The following is a 23,188-nucleotide window of genomic DNA, read 5'->3' as shown; positions in this document are numbered from 1 at the left end:
TTCTACAGTCCACGCTTGGGTGGGGCCCCTGCTCCCACAGTTTGTTTAAATTTTTATGTTTACTAGCCAGAAGTTACACAAAGGTTTACAAAGCACAGTGATTATTTCAATGGCTTCCTCTTACAGTATGCTGAAGCAATTTATCTTGCTGGGCTCCAAGTAAGTGGCTGTATCTCTTGGGGTTTAGTCAAGGGTAACTGAAGTAAGCATTTGGAATTAAATTATTTTTGTAGTGGTATTAAGCAATATTCATTTAAATGCAGTTCTCCCAAAAGAAGGCAGAACCAGAGAATCCTTCAATATATTTACAACCTAAATAAACATGATAATTGTGAAAATATTTTCAGTAAATTTCAAGTATTTTCTAGATATTCAGAAGATTTTTCCTACCTTCAGATATGTTTAATTACCTTAAATCAAATCAATATAACTTTCAAGAGATAGCCTCTGTCAATTTACGCTAGACCAGTAATATGTTTCTCTCTTCATTTCCAAGAGCATAAAGAATGTTTGCTCTGGTTGTGATTCCCCAGAATGCATTAGCTGGGGAAAGAACTGGACTGAAAATTTTTCCAGTAATAGTGTTAATCTTGCAATGACCCATTACATTGACAGCATGGTACTGTGGCCAGAAGAAATATGTAATTTCACCAAATTGACTGTAATAACTAGTGAGAACCAAAACCTTCCACTGCTTTTCTCAGCCTGGACAGTGACAAGGAAACCACACCTTAATGTGACCTTGCACTTATTCCTCTGTCTTCACTGGCATGACTTTATTCTTCCAGGAGAAGAAGGCAAAATATTTGATTGTTCATTGCAGCCACTACTTCCAAGACCTATCAGCTCCTCAGTGGAAAGCATCAATGGACAGTTAATACTCTAAAAGATTCTTTGACACCCTCACCTTGAAATCCTCCCCTTGCAATTTCCACCAGTTCTGACTGTTGCATCAGTTGCATCATCATCATCCTTACCCAGTCATTAGTCTCCTCTCTTCCCCTCTCCCACAGTGAAAGACCCACCTTAAACCACAATTCCAAATCATCAGTTCTAACCCCAGCTTGAAGACACTGCCACAGATTTGCAGGAGGTGTTTTCTCTTACTGCTGAAAGCAGTAAAACTCAGCTTTGTCTTAACAGGTTATGTTGGTGATATATGGAGAACCAGCTTTCGATGTTAATTTTATTCAAAAATGTTGGCTTTACAAGTATAGTAAATGACTTCTGAGTAATTGGCTAAAAATGGATTGAAAATAAGGAGCTAAAATGTGCTTCCTCAAATAAATGGTAGTTTCTAATTGGTAAATACATTATTGCCCTACTGGAAATGAGGGAATGGGATGACCATTATTGTCTAGAGCTGATTCTAAAGAACACGAAGTAACAGGAGAACCCCATACAGAGGTTGCTCTCCAAGTCCTAACATGGACAACTGCCCTGAGTGCTCAACCTTCCTTCCTGAAGACCTGTTTTGGGGGGGGATAGGCGAGAACAATGGGGAACCTTCAACAACGTAGACATAAGAGAGGTGTTGTTCCTCCTTGTGTTTCAGTGTCCTCATCTGTAAAATAGGATACCTTACCTTACAGAGATATTAACAAAACAATCAAGCAAACACGGCAGTTTATCTTGGATAAGCCATCCATTCTCTCCCATCTTTTTTGTGCATCAGTGAATTATCTGTGTCTAAGATAGAGCCCACTTTACCAGGCAGAAAAATTTACACTGCTGTGTTAGATGGTTTCTCATGTCCCTTCTATTTTGATTAACTATCCAACTCTTTACTAACAGTCTCAAATAGGGATTGCAAGTTTTATTTCTTTTAATTCATACCACTTTGAAAATTTTCATTTCCAATAAAGCTTCAATTCCAGATGAGTCCACTTTTGTTAATGATTTTTTTTAGAGGGCTGTGCTAAACACTTATCGGGTAAGGACAAAGGCATTCTTTGTTATTCAGATTTCATCCTTATTTCACATACCATCGCTTTCACTGCATTTGTAACGTCCAAATGAGATTTATGTTTTCCCTACTTAAAGTGTAATTGAAATTAAGGTCATATATGTGTGTGTACATTTGTAAACATATGTAAGTGTAAAGTATATACATACACACCTTGTATATATGTGAGTATATCAATTGCAATGGATTTTTTACATTTATAAGGAACAGATTCAATCTCTTATACCTACTCTTGTGTTAGTTTCCTGACTTTTAGGTCCCTAAATCATTGCCATCTGTTTGACTCTTACTCATATAATTATTTTTCTTTCAATAATGACAAACAATCAAAAGAATGCAGCTCAGCAACACATTGGGTAGAAGGAGAGATGACCAAGCATCCAAGATCATAAATGAGTCCTACTCTTAGCTACTTGATCTCTTTCCCTTGCTTTCATAGTTATTGTATGTCATTTTCATCCTTTTATATTTCTCTTCTTTCATACATCATGATACTTTACCAACCTATCATCATGAGGTGAAAAACTATATTATCACAATCTTTTACAAATGAATTAGGCTTCTTCGAGATAAAGTTTCATGGGAAACGGGTAGCTGTCTAGCAGATCTATTCCCAGAGCTCTAAAATTACTGAATAAACAAAACAGATTTAATAACCACAGTAACACTTTGCCCCTTCCCAGAGGGCTATCTTTTCTCATTCTACATCAGTACACTTTTTCAAGCATCTTAGAGACCTTGGCTATTATCCCTACTCATATTGGAAGAATGCTATCTCTAAAAATAGAAGTATAAAAAACTTAGCCCCTCAGACCCATCCCATAGTTACAGAACATTTTTCTTCATTTTCTCCAATGCACTGCATATAAGTATTAAAAGTAAAACCGTACAATTAATTTATACAATAGTAAGAAATGTTGCATTTCAGATTAGGGCCATAAAAAATTGTGTGACACATGTATTCTAAAAATAAGATGTATATTTTCAACAATGATAGATATTAGAGGAAACATCCTGACACAAGATATGAAGGAGAATAAACTTCTGGCAATTGCAGTCAGAAAGGGGCTTTTTCAAGAATGGTAGTTTCTGCTAGGAATATGTAACATTACTGGAAAAAGGGGGTCAAGAAAGCCATGTTAGGGCTTCCCTGGTGGCGCAGTTGTTGAGAGTCCGCCTGCCGATGCGGGGGACACGGGTTCGTGCCCCAGTCCGGGAGGATCCCACGTGCCGCGGAGCGGCTGGGCCCGTGAGCCATGGACGCTGAGCCTGTGCGTCCAGAGCCTGTGCTCTGCAACGGGAGAGGCCACAACAGTGACAGGCCCACGTACCGCAAAATAAATAAAAAAAAAAAGAAAGAAAAAAAAGAAAGCCATGTTAGTCAACAGCCAATTCTGTACTACTCAAGAATAACGGGAAATGGGAGGACCCCTTGGATAGTCTGAGACTAACCACATATCACTACTCCAAGGTCATAGCTTCCTTATAGAAGAGCCTTAACAACCTTAGCAAAGTCAAGAATTATACCTGCCAATAGAAATAAAGGAAACAGCCAGGCAGTAACTCACTTTTAATAGCTACAGCTGTGACTAGCACATTAACTTAGTTGCTTATTACTATCACCACATGAGAGTGGCAGTATAGCTTGGTGATTAAAAGGATGGGCTCTGGAGCTAGACTACTGGGACCAGATCCTACGTCGGCCACTGTGCAACCTCTCAGTGCCTCGGTTTCCTCATCTGTAAAATCATAGCATCCACCTTACTTTAAGGCTGCTGGGAGAAGTCAAAGGGATAATTCATGTGGTGTGCTCAGAACAGTGACTGGTACCTAGTATGTACTTAGTAGATACTGATATTCCCCTATTTATCTAGAGATTTTGAGGGAAAAAGTGTGGTGACTATAAATTCCCGGACTTTAACAAGATCTGAATGGAGAAGCTGACTACAGAACAATCTAGTACAGAAAGAATAGCGAAAATTTTGTGAAATGTAAAACATGTGGTAAAACTATGGGGTATTCTTATCTCAATCAACCAACAAAAACACTGGCATCAAGCGAATATTCATCAATAAAAATAACTCAGTAACTACAATAGTTGAGTAACATAATCTGAACACTACTTTAAATTTCATCCAACGTACTTTGAATGTTAATTTCTTCATTAAAAAATGCAGCTGAATTTTTACTTAGTAAAAACCTAGTTTTTAATAGGAAACCAAAATTATGTTAAATCAAAGGATTTGCCTGGGCCTAAAGATCCATTAATAAGGGATCCATGATCCTTACAGTAACATGATTACTAGCAAAGGACAAATACTTACAGAAATAGTGAAAGGGGTGAGCTTCTTCTTATTAATGGCTCTTTCATCAATTGTATCTGGTTCAGATAAGTTGATCATTTTACTAAAGAGAAAATGGGAATAATTTAGTTTAAGACTCCCAGAAATGTTTTCAGTTTATTTTTGCAAGTAGACAATAAAGTTAAATTTTGAAAAGTAACCATCCATTTCTTTGAAATATTATACTATAATTCATGTCAGGGACTTAATTTTAAAAATCTAAGAAATATTCCCAAACCTAAAACATATTCATCATTCACTGCAATTGTAATCTTAGCATTTCCTTCTAACTGTTTTCAAACACTCTTGCATTTTCTTTATGTGAATCTTGCCTTTATTTCCTTTAATGATCATCAATATTCAGCAGCCTGAAATGTTGAACAAAAAAATCCTCAAGAAGGCAAATTTCATATAGTGATATCAACAGCGTTAAAATTACTGTTGCTGCAGAAAGATGAAGAGCCAGAGACTTGGTCTGAAATTTCAGTAATTCAAACATTTTAAAAGAAACTAATATAAATTTTATCTCTGTATTTTAGAATACATTTTGTATTTTAAAACAAAGGTAATAAAATACCCATTCAATTCATAATAGGAATTTCCTCTGAAGCTCAGAGGAACAGATCAGACTTGTAGGTAGAATTCAAGGTATATTGTATACGTAATGTCCTAAAAACTAATATCCTGTACTCATGGATAGTTTTTTATTTTTAACTAAAAAACACAGAAAAAAGACTGCGGAAATGTGCCAGAATATCAATAATAGCTATTTATGGGTGTTAAGAATATTTGTGGTTTTCTTCTTTGAAAGTCTTCTGTTTTTTTATAAACTTAAAAAATAAGAGATATCTGCTTTGTTCAAAGAAGTATGCTGGGACTTTAGTACACACAACAAGGACAAAGACATGCCCTTAGAGAGTTTACAATCTAGTGAGCAGAAATAGATTGCAAAGAGCCATGGATATGACAAGATTGAATTAAAATGTTAATCTGATTTAAGCATAAATGAGATATATAGTTCTATTATATTTCCTCATGTTCCTGTCCCAGTCAATGATCAACAGTCCCACACTGAGAAGTGAAGAAAGAAACAATGGGGAATTCCCTGGCAGTCCAGTGGTTAGGACTCCACGCTTTCCCTGCCAGCAGGACCAGGTTCAATCCCTGGTCGGGGAACTAGGATCCTGCAAGCTGCGTGGCACGGCCAAAAAAAAAAAAGAAAAGAAAGAAACCCTGTGAACATTATTAAATGCATCAGAGGAGTAACTCAAAAGTTTCCTGGCATCATTAAGGAAACATGAAAAAGATCCCAAATTAGAGATTGCATTTGAAAGAAAATGTTGGAAAATATATAGTACTTGATTTTCTATATAATATATATAAAATATAAAAATTTCAAGACTAATGTAGCTACTTGTTGACTAATTTCAGAAGACAATGGATTCACTGAATTGTAGTTTTCACTGAATGCTCTTCAGTGGACAGTAAGAACATAGCTCCCTGAACGCAATGCTCAACTCACCAAAGAAGGATGCCATCGGCAAGTGATTTGAAAAGACTGCCGTCATTGGGATTCATAGGTATGAGATGCTTACAGTCAGCGTCATTCTCCAGGGCTTTGTTTATCCAGTTAACAAAAGCCACTTTTTCTTCCTCTGAAAACAGAAAATCTTAGTTGGCATACCTCATTTCACAAAATTAATTGCACCGCAAAAATGTAATTTTATATTTCTGTTCAAAAATAATAAATGCCAATTTTTAAAACCTTACTGAAACAATAAAGTGTTTAAGAGGATGTAGGTTTAAAGAAAAAGGGGAATTCATTCCACTTTTTTCATCTGATATATCAGGGAAGAGTAAGTCATATACCTTAAGTTAGCACAATAAATATTCGGTTTGATTCTAAAATCTTTCCAAATATATATTCCTTCTGAAAGCTAGTGGATCAGGAACCAAACACCAGCGGTCAGCTTACACACACACACACACACACACACACACACACACACTCATATATGCCAGGGGGGGAAAATACAAGAAACAAATAACCACATCAATAAATTCCACCTGCCCCCCAAAACACTTTCATAGAGTTGTGATTTGGAACTTACAACAGAAATACTAGTTTTAATCAAGAGTTATTTGAATGCAAAGTGAGAGAACAGGGAGCCTTGTTACCCTGATGGGTGGGATGTAAATTGCAAACAGCCACTCTGGAGAAGTGTATGGTGTTTCCTAAAACATCTAAAAAACAGAGCTAGAGAGCATAGGGCACTTCCACTCATGGGCGTATATCTTGAGAAAAATAAAAATCAACAAGACACAGCCACCCCAAAGTTTAGGGCTGCTCTGTTCACAAGAACCTTGACTTCGGTACACCTTAAATATCCCAGGAAAGAGAAAAATGGATAAAGAAGTTGTGGTACTTATGTACAATGGAATATCACTCAGCCATGAAATCAATGTCATAAGGCCAGTAGCAGCATGAGTGGATTTAGGTATGATGATTCTAAGTGAAATAAGCCACACAGAAAAAGAAACTTATCATGAGATATCACTTATAGAGGGAATGTAAACATGGCTACACATGAACTGAATTACAAAACAGAACAGAGTGTCACATTTAGAAAACGCACCTCCGCCTGCTTAAGAGGAAAGGTGAGGTGGTGTGATGCATAAAACCAGAGTTTGAAATTAGCACAGATACCGTTCCATAAATCAAATACGTAATAGACAAGACCTACTCCTTGCTCAATGAACTGGACTCAACACCCCCTATTCACTGCAGAGGAATATATCAGACTAGTAAGAATCTTAAAACCTATGTGTTGGTATGTCTCTGCAAGAGAATCAAGTGTGTGTAGAGCGGCATAAACACAGCAGTGAAAATCAGCTAAACCCCATTATAAAAATAAATTAAAAAAAAAAAAGAGTTATTTGAATGAATAAAATAGCTCCATTTCTGTAGAATTTCTATTATAAGAAATGAAGACCCAACACAGCCAAAAATAAATTTATTTTAAAAATAATATAAAGTTAAAAAAAAAAAAAAGAAAAGAAACTGACACATCGAGATACCAGTCCTACTCTCAGCCATCTTCATCCTCAACTTCTCAATCCATGGCTTCCAGCATAAAAACAGTGATCTTTAGGCAGAAAAAATTGTTGGGCTATGCAGTGGGGAAAATAGGAAGGAACTTAAAGGAAAAATGGTCTACTGCCTCATTATTATTATGTAAATATAAAAATGATTTAACAATATAAAACTTAAAGGAAAATAATTCCCATTTCCATCACAGGGTAGCTGGCCTTTCTCTTTATTGCCCCAATTCCTAGAACTAGGTAATTTTCCTAAGGGCATATTTGGTAGATACCCCCAAATTCAATCCAACACACACACACACACACACACACAATCAATAAAGACACAAACATTTACTTCTGTAGGTATCATTATCTGCCTTCTTATCTTCTTACCTCACTATACATACCTGCTTAGGGACTTAGAATCTAGGGATTTAAAGATCACTAAGATACTGTACCTCTCATCAAGGAATTTTTAGGGTAGTGATAAGATAAAACAGATATACGAAGAAATGCAACTAAAGGGAAATGAACATACCACAAGAGTGATATAAGTAATGTTTCAGGGAATTTAAGGAAAGAATCATTTCTCATTAGGTTGATCAAGAAAAGGCTTTATGGAGAAGGTACTATTTGAAAGATAGATATTTAATAGGTGTAGATGGTCAGGGAAAGGAAATGTGTTCCAGGTTTGGAACCAGGAATGAGATACCACTTCCCAACTACTGGATGGCTGTAATAAACAAAATAGACAATAACAAGTGTCGACGAGAATGTGGAGGAACTGGAACTTTCATACCTTGCTCGTGGGAATGTAAATGTGTGGCCACTTTGGAAAACAGTTTGGCTGTTCTTTAAAATGTAAAACACAGAGTTGCCAAAAGACCACTCCTAGGTATATACCTAAGAGAATTCAAAGCATATGTCCACACAAAAAAATGTGTACACTAATGTTCATACAGAATTATTCATAATAACCAAAAAGTGTAAACAACCCAAAAATCTATCAGCTGATGAAAGGATAAACAAAACGCGATATTAGCCATAGAACAGAGATTATTCAGCAATAAAAAAGAATGAAGTACGATACATGCCACAACATGAATGATACTTGAAAATATTATGTCAGGGAAGAAGCCCGTCAAGTGAAAGGCCACTACTGTATAATTTCATTTACATGAAGTTTCCAGAATAGGCAAATCTATACAAATAAAAAGTAGATTAATGGTTGCCAGAGCCTGGGGGGAGGGGGAAATGGGGAGTGGCTGCTAATGAGCATGGGGTTTCTCTATGGAGTAATGAAAGTGTTCTAAAATTACAGGGTGCTAATGACTGTACAACTCTGAATATATTAAAAACTACTGAACTATACTTTCAAAGGATGAATTTATGGTATCTCAATCATATCTCAAATAAAGCTGTTCTTTTTTTTTTTTTTTTTGGCGGTTCTCGGGTCTCTCACTGCTGTGGTCTCTCCCGTTGCGGAGCACAGGCTCCCGACGCACAGGCTCGGTGGCCATGACTCACGGGCCCACCCACTCTGCGGCATGTGGGATCTTCCAGGGCTGGGGCACAAACCCGCGTCCACTGCGCCACCAGGGAAGCCCAAGCTGTTCTTTTTTTAAAAGCCGTTAAATGTTCTGTATCTGGTTCTAAATAATGGTTACATGGGTGTATTCATAGGTTAAAAAAATCCTCCCATTATACTTAAGAATAGGGCACTGTATGCACTTTACTCTGTGCATCTTGTACCTCAATAAACAGGCTAAAAAAATAATCTACGGTGATAGACATCAGAAAGTGGACAGTTACTGTTAGAGGCAAGAGGGAGGCACGATAGAAATGTTGTGTTTCGATCTGGTTGGCAGTTGCATGAATGCAGCTACATGATGTATACACATGTGAAAACTCATTGAGCTGTACATGTAAGATCACAGTACTTTGCTAAATGCATATGATACCTTAATAAAAAGTTTTTTTTTTTTAATGGAGAAGCCATTTCATTAGAATGGATAGGCAGAAATAGAGTTAAGGAGTAAGTACCTTTCAAGAAATAGAGTTATAGACCACTGCCTTCCCCACTACACTTCCCCGGTGGGAGAAAGTTAGGACAATATATACAATGCGTAGAAGTGTGAGTATACTGTTAGAGGAAAATCCATTTAGAAAGGAAGAGAACCAAGAGGATAATTAACAAATTCAGATCTCAAAGGAAGAAAGAGGGGGGAAAGTTAAAGTGAGTTTTTTATCAAAAATTTTGAAAGCGTAGTTCTAATTATGTTAACATGAACAAAAGGAACTTGGCCAAAGGTTTTGAGGCATCTTGATCCTGAGGAGCAAGCTTAGCATGGGGCAAGCCATCTCCTCTTAGGAGTTAATGTGACTCTGGATTTCCCACTGGGCAACAATCCAGCTTGATCCTATCAGATCAAGCAAATCAGGTGCTGTGCTCTACCAGTCATTTGGTTGCTTGATAAAAGATGAATCAGGAATCTCAGTTCCCCAAAATGGAAAGTCCTTGCAATAAACCTCTCCACCGTCCCTAAAATAGGTCTAAAGTAAACTCATCTCACGGGTCAGGATGAAAAATCCATTCCAAGGTCATGATTAAACACATTCAGTGCTGAAATATAAATAACTTCTACTTTGCTGTTTCTAATTCTGTTATCCACTGTTCCTGACACATAGTAAAAACTCATTTATTATTACTTATCATAAATTCTAGGATTTTTCATTCTGACACCTCTGAAATTATGATACATTTCAAATCTGATGGCACTTTATAATTTAGTCTCATTTTCCCTCAAGGACACATAAAACAATGGTGCGAATTACAGTAAACGGCATCTTAGATTTGATGACATACAGGACTTGTTGAATGAACCAATGACTGAAAGATTGAATTTGGAGCAGGTGGTCGGTTACCTGAATAAGAATGCTGTGTGCCCTCACTGGAAATGGATGAAGTTCCTCCAATAGCAGTAATCCCTTCTCTCTTGTTAATTATTTTTCTGAATGTTTTGCTGATATCTTTGCTTTTCAACTCTTGCATTAGCTGCAATGGGAGAGAAGTAAAATTGACTCTTGATTAAATAACCATTAAAATCCGCACAACATAAAGGATAGTTATTTATTCGGAATGACATCAAAATAAATACTAATCAGTTGTTCTTGCACTTATTGCTTGTGTAGACAGATAACTCTCATGTCATTTTATAACAACACAACATGGACAAATGTTTCCACCCCAACCTATAATTAAACTCAAAGTGTACACACTGAAATTGTTAGCCTAGACTTGCCATGGTCTTTTGTACTAAAAACTAAAGAATATCTAGCTACATGATGAAAATTTTTAAATGCCTTAACAAAGATATTATCCCATCTGAACAGCTCAAACGTATACATGTTAAAGTCAAGAAGTCAGCTTTTGTTGGAAATTACACAGGCGTAGAGAGAAACGCCCTCTGTCAGGCCCTCTGTCACTGGCTACCCTAGAGCCTGGATAAACTGAATTCAATCAGTTCTCCATGCAGCAGACAAAGTGAGTTTTAAAAAATGCAAATCTGATCATGTCAATTCATACTCTATTCCACTGGCTTCCTACTGCTCTTAGGATAAAAACAAAAATCCTACAAGACCCTGATGACCTGACTCACTTCTCTAGCCGCATTCCTAACCCTTAGCATCTCAGCTCCAGCCACACTGATGTTTTTTTCAAGTGCTTGAGAGCATTCACCACCCCTAAAGGCACAGAGGCTCTACACACGCTGTTACCTCTGCCTGCCTTGCACAGTACTCATTTCCCCCACCTGCCCCTTTTATCTGTTCCTTCAGATCGCAACTCAGTCTTCACAGCTTCAGGGACAGTCTTCCATTTCCCTGAATCTCTGAGTTCCCTAACCTCCCCACCAAGTTCACTTCCTCCTACTACAAACTTTCAAGGGACCTGTCCTGCTCTGTCACAGCATTTATCACAGTTATCTTTTATCCATCTGTGTGATTCCATCTTCCCCTCCACCTGTAAACTCCATGCAAGCTGGAGCTACATCTCTTTTTGTTCATCACATTACTCACAGTGCCTGAGTTCCTGGCAAGAAAGCAGCTCAGATATTTGCCAGATGAATAAAGAATGCAAAAGCAGACAATTTCTATTTCATAAATATTTATTCAATTATATTAGTGAATAAATTAGTTCATTAATTTTCATATGAAAACACAGTCATGGTGGTGTTGATAGAAGGTAGTGACAGCTCTTCCTCAACCACCAGCTGGCAATGGCAACTCAGTCATCTCTCTCAGCCTGAGAGGTTTGAAATACCCGATACACAATATTCAGCTCTATTTTTCTTTTATTGGTGGAGTCATATATTATTTTGCATCTTCTTCAGTTCCCTGAGTCTCAAGGTAGTTTAATAATGAAACCACAGTTGGCATCAAAATTCACCCGGTGGCTTTACCAAAACTGAAGATATAACCAATCACAAGGAAACAACCGGTTTCTAGGAGGTATATCTTCCATACCTTAGCTATTTCAGTTACAAAAAAAATATTCCACTTCTCAAGACCAAGTACTAAGATACGAAAATATTCTGCATACAGAGATAGTCAATAAGCATTTAAATTCAACTGTAGTTTTAGTAGGGCATGAAAGATTATTATCTAAACCTGACTTCAATTCCAACAATTTGAGAATAATTTTTTCCTTTGTTTTATGAATTATCTGTGGAAATTATTGTTGTTATTGTTATCATCATCATCATCACTTTAAAGCAGTGCATTATCTGGTCTCTGAAGCCAGATTTAACCAAAGAGAGCAATGACATTACTGAAATTCTGCTTGAAGCAAAACAACCAGTAGCCAGGAGAGCATTTAGATTACTTACTGACACAAACTCTTCGAAGCTGATTTTCCCATCTTTGTTGTTGTCAGCAACTGCTAGAATTTTCTCCACAATTTCGCGAACCTTGTAGCCAGGCAGAGGAAGGCTTGCTTCCTTAAACAGGTCCTGGAGTTCATAGTCACTGACATACCCACTGTTGTCAATATCTAAAAAGATAAATTATGAGCTATCAAATATCACTTGTACCCTGTTGGAGATCTGCACTCAGAAGGCTGTTTGGGGACTTCCCTGGTGGTCCAGTGGTTAAGAATCCACCTTCCAGTGCAGGGGACGCGGGTTCGATCCCTGCTTGGGGAACTAAGATCCCACATGCCACAGGATAACTAAGCCCGCGTGCTGCAACCACTGAGCCCACGCACTCTGGAGCCCACGCACCACAACTAGAGAGAAGCCTGAATGCTGCAATGAAGAGCCTGCGTGCTGCAACTAAGACCCAACGTAGCCAAATAAATAAATATTAAAAGAAAAAAGGCTGTTTGGGAGACTCACAGGCAGGCAGAACATTTCAGGTTTGTTTCACAAGTGGCAGTAATCTTTTCTCCTACACCTGAATTGTACAAGGTATACTATATACTTTACCAAAAAAATTCATATTTAATGAACTTTACCCCCATAGATTTAGGGCTACCATATGTATTTTAAGTGTATAATAAGGACATCATGCTGACAGAAGAAAAACTCAGGTTTAGCACATGACTAAGTTTCAAAGAATTAAGCATGGGGAGGTCTCAGATATCTAGAAGAAATATAGCAGCATCGGTCATAGGGGAACACCCACCCAGACTTTGACTTCTTTATGTAATTTACGAAATGGAAATCTGGTCCTACATTCCATATAAAATATGTGCATCATGTAAAATACACATAAGGCACTTCTGGTCTACATTTCACTTGGTGACAGTTCTGTTTCACTTGTCAATAATTCACTGCTTCTTCATTAGGTATTTATGATACCATTATGTAGGCCAAATAATGCTTGATGTCACTTTGAGATTAAGTGTTCAAGAAATAATTTCACACCTACATTTGGACTTTTGGAAATAGGTTTCCAGGTGTTTTCACATCATCACTGAGATACCCTTCCCTGGGTTTTCCCTAGAGACTGGATATCAATTCTTGACACAGAACAAAGGCAACACAAAACACTTCTGGCCAGAGCTGGCAACATGGCTTTGGATTGTTTGGTTAGTTGCCTGGATCCACCTTGTATAGGCTCTCTTTACTCATCTGGTAGTAGTTGCTTTGTTTCCTATATTTCTCTTTCCTCTCAGTATAAGAGCTATTAACACTAAAACTGAATGAATTACAAGACAGAAACTTTTCTTTTAAACTCTCATACACAAGTTTTAGAATTAATACTGTTCGGAATGATGAAAAATTTCTAAACTAGAATCTACCAAGAACCAAAATAGTGCTATAATCTCAAAAGGAAGCTATATTGCTTGAAATTGCAATAATTGCTTTCTTTGAATTTAGAGTAAAATCTCATTATTTAGTACATCACCAGTTCAGAATTGTTTCCTATAATTCTGAAATAGACAAATAGACTAGGCAGACTTACTGTCTAACAGCACTGTGGTGGGGAGTATTTAAAAATAAACAAGATCAAGAAAAAGTTACTTACATGCTATCCATCATGCTAAACTATCATTAAGAGTTAGGGCTCTGAAGATGGACAGATCTGTGTGCTTAAATCTCAGCTCCATCCCTACAACCTCTGTGGTTTGGGTGTGACATGACAAGAAATAATAAATACCACTTAATGAGCACATATTCTGTGCCAAGTGATTTGCTAAGAATTTGACTTATCTAATGAAATCCTTACAACTTTGAGGTAGTTAATAATATTATTTTAATTTTAAAGATGAGGAAATCAAGCCTTAGGATAAATAGCCATAAAATCACAGTTTAAAAAGAGACAAGACTTTCTTACAACTCAACAACAAGCAACCTGATTTAAAAATGGGCAAAAGACTTGAATAGACATTTCTCCAAAGAAGACATACAAATAGCCAGTAAGTACATGAAAAGATATTCAACATCACTAATCATCAGGGAAATGCAAATCAAAACCACAATGAGGTATTTTATACTCATGAGGATAGCTGTTGTAAAAACAAACAAACAAACAAAAACAGAAAGTAATAATCATTGGCATGGATTTGAAGAAATTGGAACCCTTGAGCATTGCTGGTAGGAGTTAAAACGGTGCAGCCACTGTTGGAAACCATTTGGTAGTTCCTCAAAAAAATTAAACAGAATTAAATTATCCAGCAATTTCACTTCTGAGTATATACCAAAAATAACTGAAGAGAGAGACTTGAACAGATATTTGTACACCCATGTTCATAGTAACATTACTCACAATAGCCAAAAGGGTAGAAACAACTCAGAAGCCCACCAACAGATGAGTGGATAAACAAAATGTAATAGGGACATACAGTGGAATGTTATTCCATCTTAAAAAGGAAATTCTGACACATGCTACAACACAGATGAACCCTGAAGACATTATGCTAAGTGAAATAAGCCAGTTACAGAAAAACAAATATTATATGATTCCACTTGTATGAGCTACCTAGAGTAGCCAAATTCACAGAGACCAAAGTAGAATGGTGGTAACCCCGGGGGGCAGGCATGTGGGGGAGGTGGATTGTTGAGGAGTTAGTTTTTAATGAGTATAGTTTCAGTTTGGGAAGATGAAAAAGTTCTAGAAATAGATGGTGATGAAAGTTGTATAACAATGTGAATCTACTTAATGCCAACAAACTGTACACTTGAAAATGGTTAAAACGGTAAATTTTATGTTATGTATATTTTACCACAATTGGGAAAAAAAAAGACAAATATTTTAACCTCTCACTTCTCCCTAGAGACCCAAAAATATCCCATCTAGCAAGGTTGGATGGGCATGTCCCTCTGCCTCTGAGAAAAGTTGTTTGGTACAAATTAGCAGAGGATTACTGAGTTCATGAGTAAAAATTTATCTTATACACAAAGTAAGGAAGTATAAACTCTGCTAGTGTTAGCACTTCCCTCACACAGAGCAAATTATCTTGCTGTCAGAACTGTTCCATCAATGAATTATTTATTCAAAATATCATTAAATAAATATTGCAAGATTATATGTCCATGAGATATAAAGATTAAAGTTGGTGTGTGAAATAGAACTAAATCATTCATTTTACTAAGACCGAGGTAGCACTTTTATTCAAGCTGCCAAACTGTACCTGTAAAATAATGAAAAATACCAAACTAGGAGATACATTTTTATTACTTCCTCTGTTTCAATGCTTGAAATGAGCAGAACATTTCAATAATTGCCCAATTTTTGTCTTGGAAAGACACTGTGCACTGCATACAATACTCCATAAAATTTATTTTTAACAATAACTTTTTAGAAATCATGCAATGCTCTACTGCCTGCAAAATAACGAGCCTAAGGTGGCCACCGTGTGGACTGTATTCTGAAGGTCTGAGTTACTCTGGAAACAGCTGTGCAGGGAGAAGTGGAAAGGCCCAGAGATTTGTAGAATTCACTTTATCTCATAGCAACAGTTTGTAAGTCACGAGCTTCCTGAGAACTTTACTCATTTTTTTTTTCAGAGAGAGCTTTATTTTTTAAAACTTAAATCTTTCTTTCTTTATCTTGATCTCTGAAACTTCTGCACTGCATTTCACCTACATTAATTTTAGTCATTATTCACTAGGTTTGTGAGAAATCTAGGCACAAGACCAACTGTGATCATTCCATCCTCCCTGGTCTACCCTCTGACTCTGCTTTCCAGAGTGCTCTAATGCACCAGCAAAGGAGCCCATTGAGGCAGGGGCAAGGTTGAGGGTGTTACCATCTCAATCTCTATTCACTACACTCACCTTTCCCTAGGTTCACCTTTCACTTGCACACATGTACAGACTAGAGCAAAAGATGGTATTCATACTCTCATGGGTTTCCTAAAAGCAAAATGCAGAAGAATCGTGATCTGACAGAGGAGGGGGGAATTTTTTGGAAGAAAAAGACAAAGCTGTCAAAATGATGTCGTAAAGACAAAACACTGAATGGCTTTAAAAGTGAAAGAAGAAATATAAGAGGTGTGGCCTTTAAAAGCAACACTAAGCGTTTTAAATTATGCATGAGGGAGAAGGAAAATAAGACATATGGCCTTTAAAAATTATATCAAGGGCTTCCCTGGTGGCACAGTGGTTAAGAATCCGCCTGCCAATGCAGGGGACACGGGTTCGAGCCCTGGTCTGGGAAGATCCCACATGCCGCAGAGCAGCTTAGCCCGTGCACCACAACTACTGATCCTGCGCTCTAGAGCTCGTGAGCCACAACTACTGAGCCCGCATGCTACAACTACTGAAGCTCGCGTGCCTAGAGCCCGTGCTCTGCAACAAGAGAAGCCACGGCAATGAGAAGCCTGCGCACTGCAACGAAGAGTAGCCCCCGCTCGCCACAACTAGAGAAAGCCTGCACGTAGCAACAAAGACCCAATGCAGCCAAAAAGAAAAAAATTAAATAAATAAATTTTTTAAAAGATTTTTTAAAAATAAAATAAAAACTATATCAAGATTTTAAAATATTCTGCATGAAGGCAAAATGTGTTATTGTTCGTGACAAACACATGGAGGCCAGAGTTCAGCTTACAGACAAGGAAGTGTTTCTATATTTTCTCTGTAATGAGAAGATCGTGTTAAGCATATTCAGTTACACTGTCATTCATTAACCTGGTGTATTCTCTGCAAAGAAATGATCAAAGAATTCAAAGTCCAATTCTCCTAGAAATTCAAGCCAGTCTTAGTCTATCTTTCAGAAAGAAAGAAAGAATCCAGTGAAACCCAGATGGGAAAAAAAAAAAAAGGAATAAATCTGGGGGTTAAGGGGTGGTGGTGGAAGCAATAGAAGGTATTGTTCCATTCCTGGAAGGCTGGTATCAAGCAGAATAGTAACTGTGTATTTAGTTTTTCTCAAGCATACCTATTTTATTAAATGCTTCTTGTAGTTCTTCCAGCTCCTCCCGAGAAATGGTGGTGGTGCTGTTCTCCATCTCTGAGTAGGAAAGACTACCTTCAGGTCTTTATATCTAGGAAAAGCAATGTTAGAAAAAGAACGTTAGCCCTCTGGAAACATTTACGTAAGCAGTAACAGAGGACACAGGCAGTAAAATATCTAGAAGAAATCACCTGAGAGGTCTGGCTGACAAGAAACAACTAGGAATAGATCCCCTGATAATACTCTTTCCCAGCACAGGTGAGCCAGACAATAACTGAGATTCAGTAAAGGAAAGAAACACCGGTTTTCCACACTCTGTGCTTATCCAGGGCATAGGCATTTCTCAATGATTTGTATAATTTTCATTTACATTTGACCCACTGTTTCAGTAAAAGAAGCATTTCAAGTTGAGGAAAGTATAGCATTTAAAAATATAAAGGGTGTGGTTGGAAAGTAAAATTTTAGGACATGAATAATGTCCACAAAAAGAATAAAGTTAGAGCTGGATCATCTTGGATGAAGCTTGTGGCTCTAATGTTTAAGTTTACAGCATTCAACCATTGCCACCTCCTTTCCCTTTCCCTGTGCTAGGTCTTTCCCAGATCTGCAGGGCCCTTCTTACTCTGAGCAGGTGAGACAAACTAAAACAAACAAACGGACAAAAATGATGTAAAACTGGTTTGTAAGAAAAGCAAGCATGTGATATTCATTATAGAAAATAATTGGTAGCAAAGGCCCAAATCAGAAATTTTAAATTAGCCACAATCCTACTATCCAGAAATATCAACTAGTACATTTTGTTATCTACATCTTTCTGGTTTGCTTTTCAAATGCACCTGTACCTTTACTGTGGAGTGAAAATCTGAGTATATTATAATTTTTTGTACTACTACATTGTATGTATCAACATAATATTTAATGGCTACATAGTACTATGTCATAACTTATTTGGTAAATCCCTTGTTTTATGGTATTTGCATTGCTTCCAATTTTGCATTATAAACAAATGCTACAATGAACATCCTTACAGATAAAGCTCTACACAGATCCATGTTTATTGCTGTAGATAAATATTTCAAGATGGAATTACTTACTTTTTTTTTTTCTTTTGGCGCTGCCACATGGCTTACAGGGATCTTAGTTCCCTGACCAGGGATTGAACTTGGGCTGAGACAGTAAAAGTGCCGAGTCCTAGCCACTGGACCACCAGGGAATTCCCAAGAATTACTTCCATTTTTAACGCTTCTAATATATGGCAGAACAACTCATTTTTAAAATGACTTCATGGTTTGACTATTCAATGTAAAGTTATAGATGAATACAAATCATGTATTCCTCTTAAACACATCTAATTACATTAAAGTTATACATATTTCAGAAAGTGAGTGAAAATGAGCGTTTTATAAGATAATAAGAACTGAAGCTAAGCAGGAAATTCTCTTTTTTTACACACATATTTATATAAGAGGTTCAACATCATCCCTGAACATTCCTAATTTGGGGGTTAAGCACATAATTTTTTAAATTATTATTATTTTTTTATTATTATTTCTGGGTGCATTGGGTCTTCGTTGCTGCTCGAGGGCTTTCTCTAGTTGCGGCGAGTGGGGGCTACTCTTTGTTGTGGTGCGCAGGCTTCTCATTGCGTTGGCTTCTCTTGTTGCAGAGCATGGGCTCTAGGTGCATGGGCTTCAGTAGTTGTGGCTTGCGGGCATATTTGCTCCGCAGCATGTGAGATCTTCCCAGACCAGGAATTGAACCCGTGTCCCCTGCATTGGCAGGTGGATTCTTAACCACTGAGCCACCAGGGAAGTCCCAGCACATAATTTTTTTTTCTTTTTTTTTTTTTGCGGTACGCGGGCCTCTCACTGTTGTGGCCTCTCCCGTTGCGGAGCACAGGCTCCGGACGCGCAGGCTCAGCGGCCATGGCTCACGGGCCCAGCCGCTCCGCGGCATGTGGGATCTTCCCGGACTGGGGTACGAACCCGTGTCCCCTACATCGGCAGGCAGACTCCCAACCACTGCGCCACCAGGGAAGCCCTGCTCATTTTTTAATTAGGTTGTTTTGGGTTTAAATGGAATTCTTACTTCCTGGATGCAATTTCTTACATGTCAGCATTAAATACATGTCCACATTTTTATTGAATTCTCACTGTTACAATGTTTTACTGTATTTAATACTATTTACAGGCATACTCATTTTGTGTTGAAAGAGATGACAAAATCCTTTTAGGATTTTTAAGGATAACCCCCAGTCTGCAAAATGCTAATTCTGTCATGGCTGGCTTTGACTCTCTGTGGTTTTGGATATCCTGCATATCCTTTCCCATATTCAAAATGGTTTCTATCCCTTGTCTCAAAGTTTTAAAAATAGTGCTCCAATTTTAGCATTCGCACTCCACAGAAAGGCTGCAAATTAACAGTCCTTGTGTTGACCTTGCATTTGAAATGATAAATATACCTGGAGTTCTATTCTTTGCTCAAGCCTGTTCAAATGTATGTCACTTGTTAATTACATAAAATATTTTTATTCTCCCACAATCAGACAAAACCAGCACATAAACGTAGTGAAAAAACAATTTACCTAAATGATATTATTTCATAAGGAGAAATAAGTTTATAGCATTATACAAGTCCTTTAGTATTTAAATGAGAAAAATACAGAACAATCTTTAAGATATATTCTTAAAAGAAGAAAGCAAGATGCAGACGAATAAGTATGGTTGGCGGAAGGGGAGCTGTATCAGCTGTGTATTTATAAAAGCATTTCCAGAAGGATACAGAGAAAGGTAACAGTGATTGCCTCTCCAGGGAAAATTGGGGAATGGAGGCACAATGATAAAGGGGCTTACTTTTCATTATGTATATTTTTAACTTATTTTTTTAGACTATAAGCCTACCAAAATCAAAAATAACTGAAAAACAATAGAAGTAATAGTGGTAAAACACTGGAAAAAAATAAAATAAATACTAGTGGTCTGAAAGTATACACTATTGAACACTGACAGATAATAAGATTAGTATATACGTACCTATATCTATATGTTACAATTTTAAGTAAGAGCACCTATATTTCCTTACAAAGCAAAATACTATGATTAAAATAGCAAAGTAATTTATAGCCTTCCACAAAGGCATGACGATTTAGTGGTAGAATGGTTAATGGAAAATATATTGCCTTTTTTATAAGTGTAGACTGCATAAATATACAATATCAATATTTTTCTAAGGTTTTGCAAAATTATGATAATATTAGGATTCTTCAGAAACTAAGTACAGTATATAGTCTGCCTTAACAAGCATGTTTTTTTTGGCTGCTCTGCGCAGCACGCAGGATCTTAGTTCCCTCATCAGGGATTGAACCTGCACCCCCTGCATTGAGAGCATGGAGTCCTAACCGCTGGATCACCAGGGAAGTCCCAACAAGCATTTTTACATAGCACAATAAACTTATCGAGAGCAATATACACTGTTGGCTGAGAAAATATTTGATATGTAAAAGACTGTTACATGATCCCCAAATAAATTGCTTACTATGATATTTTTCCATGGAAAAATGTTTCTGCTACAATAAGCACTGACGTTTAAAAACTTTATGGACGAGAATTAAAATTTCAAAGTATTATGTTAAAATTTTAGAAGAGGGCTTCCCTGGTGGCGCAGTGGTTGAGAGTCCGCCTGCCGATGCAGGGGACACGGGTTCATGCCCCGGTCCAGGAAGATCCCACATGCCGCGGAGCGGCTGGGCCCGTGAGCCATGGCCGCTGAGCCTGCGCGTCCAGAGCCTGTGCTCTGCAACGGGAGAGGCCATGGCAGTGAGAGGCCCCAAAAAAATTTTAGAAGAAAAGCTCAACGACCCTATAACTAGTATCCCCATATTTATTTTTCTTACTACTCCCAGACTTAGGTGATTAATGCACTGTCCTAAATGCTTTGTGTCCATTCTCACTTACTCCTCACCACTCCATGAGGTAGGTACAGTCCTCATTTTATAATTGAGAAAGGGATGCTTCATAGGATTGAGTAACTTTCTCAAGGTCCCAAAGTGAATAACTCTCATTGTCTCCTGAGTTATGGCAGAACCTGACTGTCTCATTCCTGCTTCTAGGCCAATATGCTCTGCAGCCTCCCCCATATAATCTGACATCAAATCATAAAAAACATGTCAATATGTGTTTGTACAATAATCACACAATAACTTACACAATATATGAAGCATATATTATATACCTGTGAAATAAGAATTTGCATTTTAAAAGAAATCAGCTTCTGTAAAATTCTTTGTAAAGTTTTGGGGAAAACATTCTAGCTAGATCAACTCATTTTTATTTACCACATAACTTGTCGGTCCTGAAACACTGTAGAATACACAGTTACTAGAATTCACTTTGTAGTTTTAGAAATGAAGAACACATCACTAACAGGTACCCAAACACTGAAACACACACACCTGGATGCCTGATACAGCTCAGAGCATAGTTTTCCAAAGTCAGTCCTGAAAGATGCAGCCCAGAGGTGGCCAGGATCACTGACCAGAGATCCACCAACAGGGCAGGTTATGCTGAATTCTCTAGACAGGTACATCTTCCCATGGATTTTGACATGTGCCCTATACATCTTCAATAATTTCAACTCTGCTTTCCTCCTCTGCTTTTTTTTTTAGCCCATATAATTTTAAGTAAAACCTTCTTTCACCAATTAAAGCCCCTTTTTTCCCCTCTCCTAATCCTCAAGTGTACCTGACACAACCAAACATAAATTTGGAAAGTTAAGAAAGTATATTCTAAAAATGAACTTTTTAATTTAGATGAAATTGGATTTCATCTTTTCTCCTCCCTCAAATTTCTAACTTCCTTGAACCTTTAAAAGCTTTACCAAAATTAGTCTAAGTAGCCCTTTACGATTGGCAGGATCTAAAGCTCTTAGGACAGTTTCAAAGAAAAAGGCATTAGAAACAACCCTGAGACCAACAAGACTTTGATGCCTTTCTACCAATCCCAAAGGTCCCAACTTCGAGGGATCAAAGCTGTCTTTCCTGGTACCTTTTGGCTTCCCGGCTATTCTGCTTTCCCTCCTTCCACTGTGGTCCTAGACCGGGACACCTGAGATTCTGAGTTCTCCAGGGAACCATTGGCCCAGGGCAGGCAGCCTTCCCCCAGCCCATTCTCCAAAATTCCCTTCTTCCCCCTTCTCTAGTCTTAAAAACAATAATGGCAAATATTTAGAGAGGACTTTCAGTGGGGCTGGAACTATGCCACCTTCCTCACACACATGAGCTCACCATTTATCTGTTCCTCTGATGGAACAAGCATCCTCCCTTCAAATGTAAATTAGAGGCCTACAAAGATTAGGTAACCTGCCCAAGGAAGGTAGACAAAGTAAAAGATTCAAAATCAAATCTGTTGGGCCTCCCTGGTGGTGCAGTGGTTAAGAATCTGCCTGCCAATGCAGGGGACATGGGTTCAAACTCTGGTCCGGGAAGATCCCACATGCCGCGGAGCAACTAAGCCCATGCACCACAACTACTGAGCCTGCACTCTAGAGCCTGTGAGCCATAGCTGCTGAACCCACGTGCCACAACTACTGAATCCCGTGCACCTAGAGCCTGTGCTCCGCAACAAGAGAAGGCACCGCAATGAGACGCCCGCGCACCGCAACGAAGAGTACCCTCCGCTCACCGCAACTAGAGAAAGCCCGCGCACAGCAATGAAGACCCAACGCAGCTAATAAATAAATTAATTTTTTAAAAAAGAACATAGGGGCTTCCCTGGTGGCGCAGTGGTTGGGAGTCCGCCTGCCGATGCAGGGGATGTGGGTTCGTGCCCCAGTCCGAGAAGATGCCACATGCCGCAGAGCGGCTGGGCCTGTGAGCCGTGGCCGCTGGGCCTGCGCGTCCGGA

At 38.0% G+C, this 23,188-nt stretch overlaps 1 protein-coding gene across 4 annotated transcripts in view; it reads right to left on the bottom strand.

Annotated features, from left to right (window-relative positions):
- PLS1 (plastin 1) overlaps positions 1-23,188 on the bottom strand; it is a 114,390-nt gene that overhangs the window by 31,858 nt on the left and 59,344 nt on the right. For all 4 annotated transcript variants that reach the window (XM_032630096.1, XM_032630095.1, XM_032630097.1 and 1 more), the window contains exons 2-6: positions 17,275-17,380; positions 12,279-12,442; positions 10,318-10,447; positions 5,831-5,963; positions 4,291-4,372 (exon numbers count right to left, since the gene is read on the bottom strand). In XM_032630096.1, coding sequence (XP_032485987.1) covers positions 4,291-4,372; positions 5,831-5,963; positions 10,318-10,447; positions 12,279-12,442; positions 17,275-17,344 — 579 coding nt within the window. In that variant the 5' untranslated portion in view covers positions 17,345-17,380. The remainder of the gene's footprint in view (positions 1-4,290; positions 4,373-5,830; positions 5,964-10,317; positions 10,448-12,278; positions 12,443-17,274; positions 17,381-23,188) is intronic.

This window comes from Phocoena sinus, chromosome 4, assembly GCF_008692025.1.
Source record: "Phocoena sinus isolate mPhoSin1 chromosome 4, mPhoSin1.pri, whole genome shotgun sequence".
Lineage (NCBI taxonomy): Eukaryota > Metazoa > Chordata > Mammalia > Artiodactyla > Phocoenidae > Phocoena > Phocoena sinus.
Note: the sequence above shows the minus strand (reverse complement) of the source record. Positions and strands in the feature narration are given on the sequence as shown.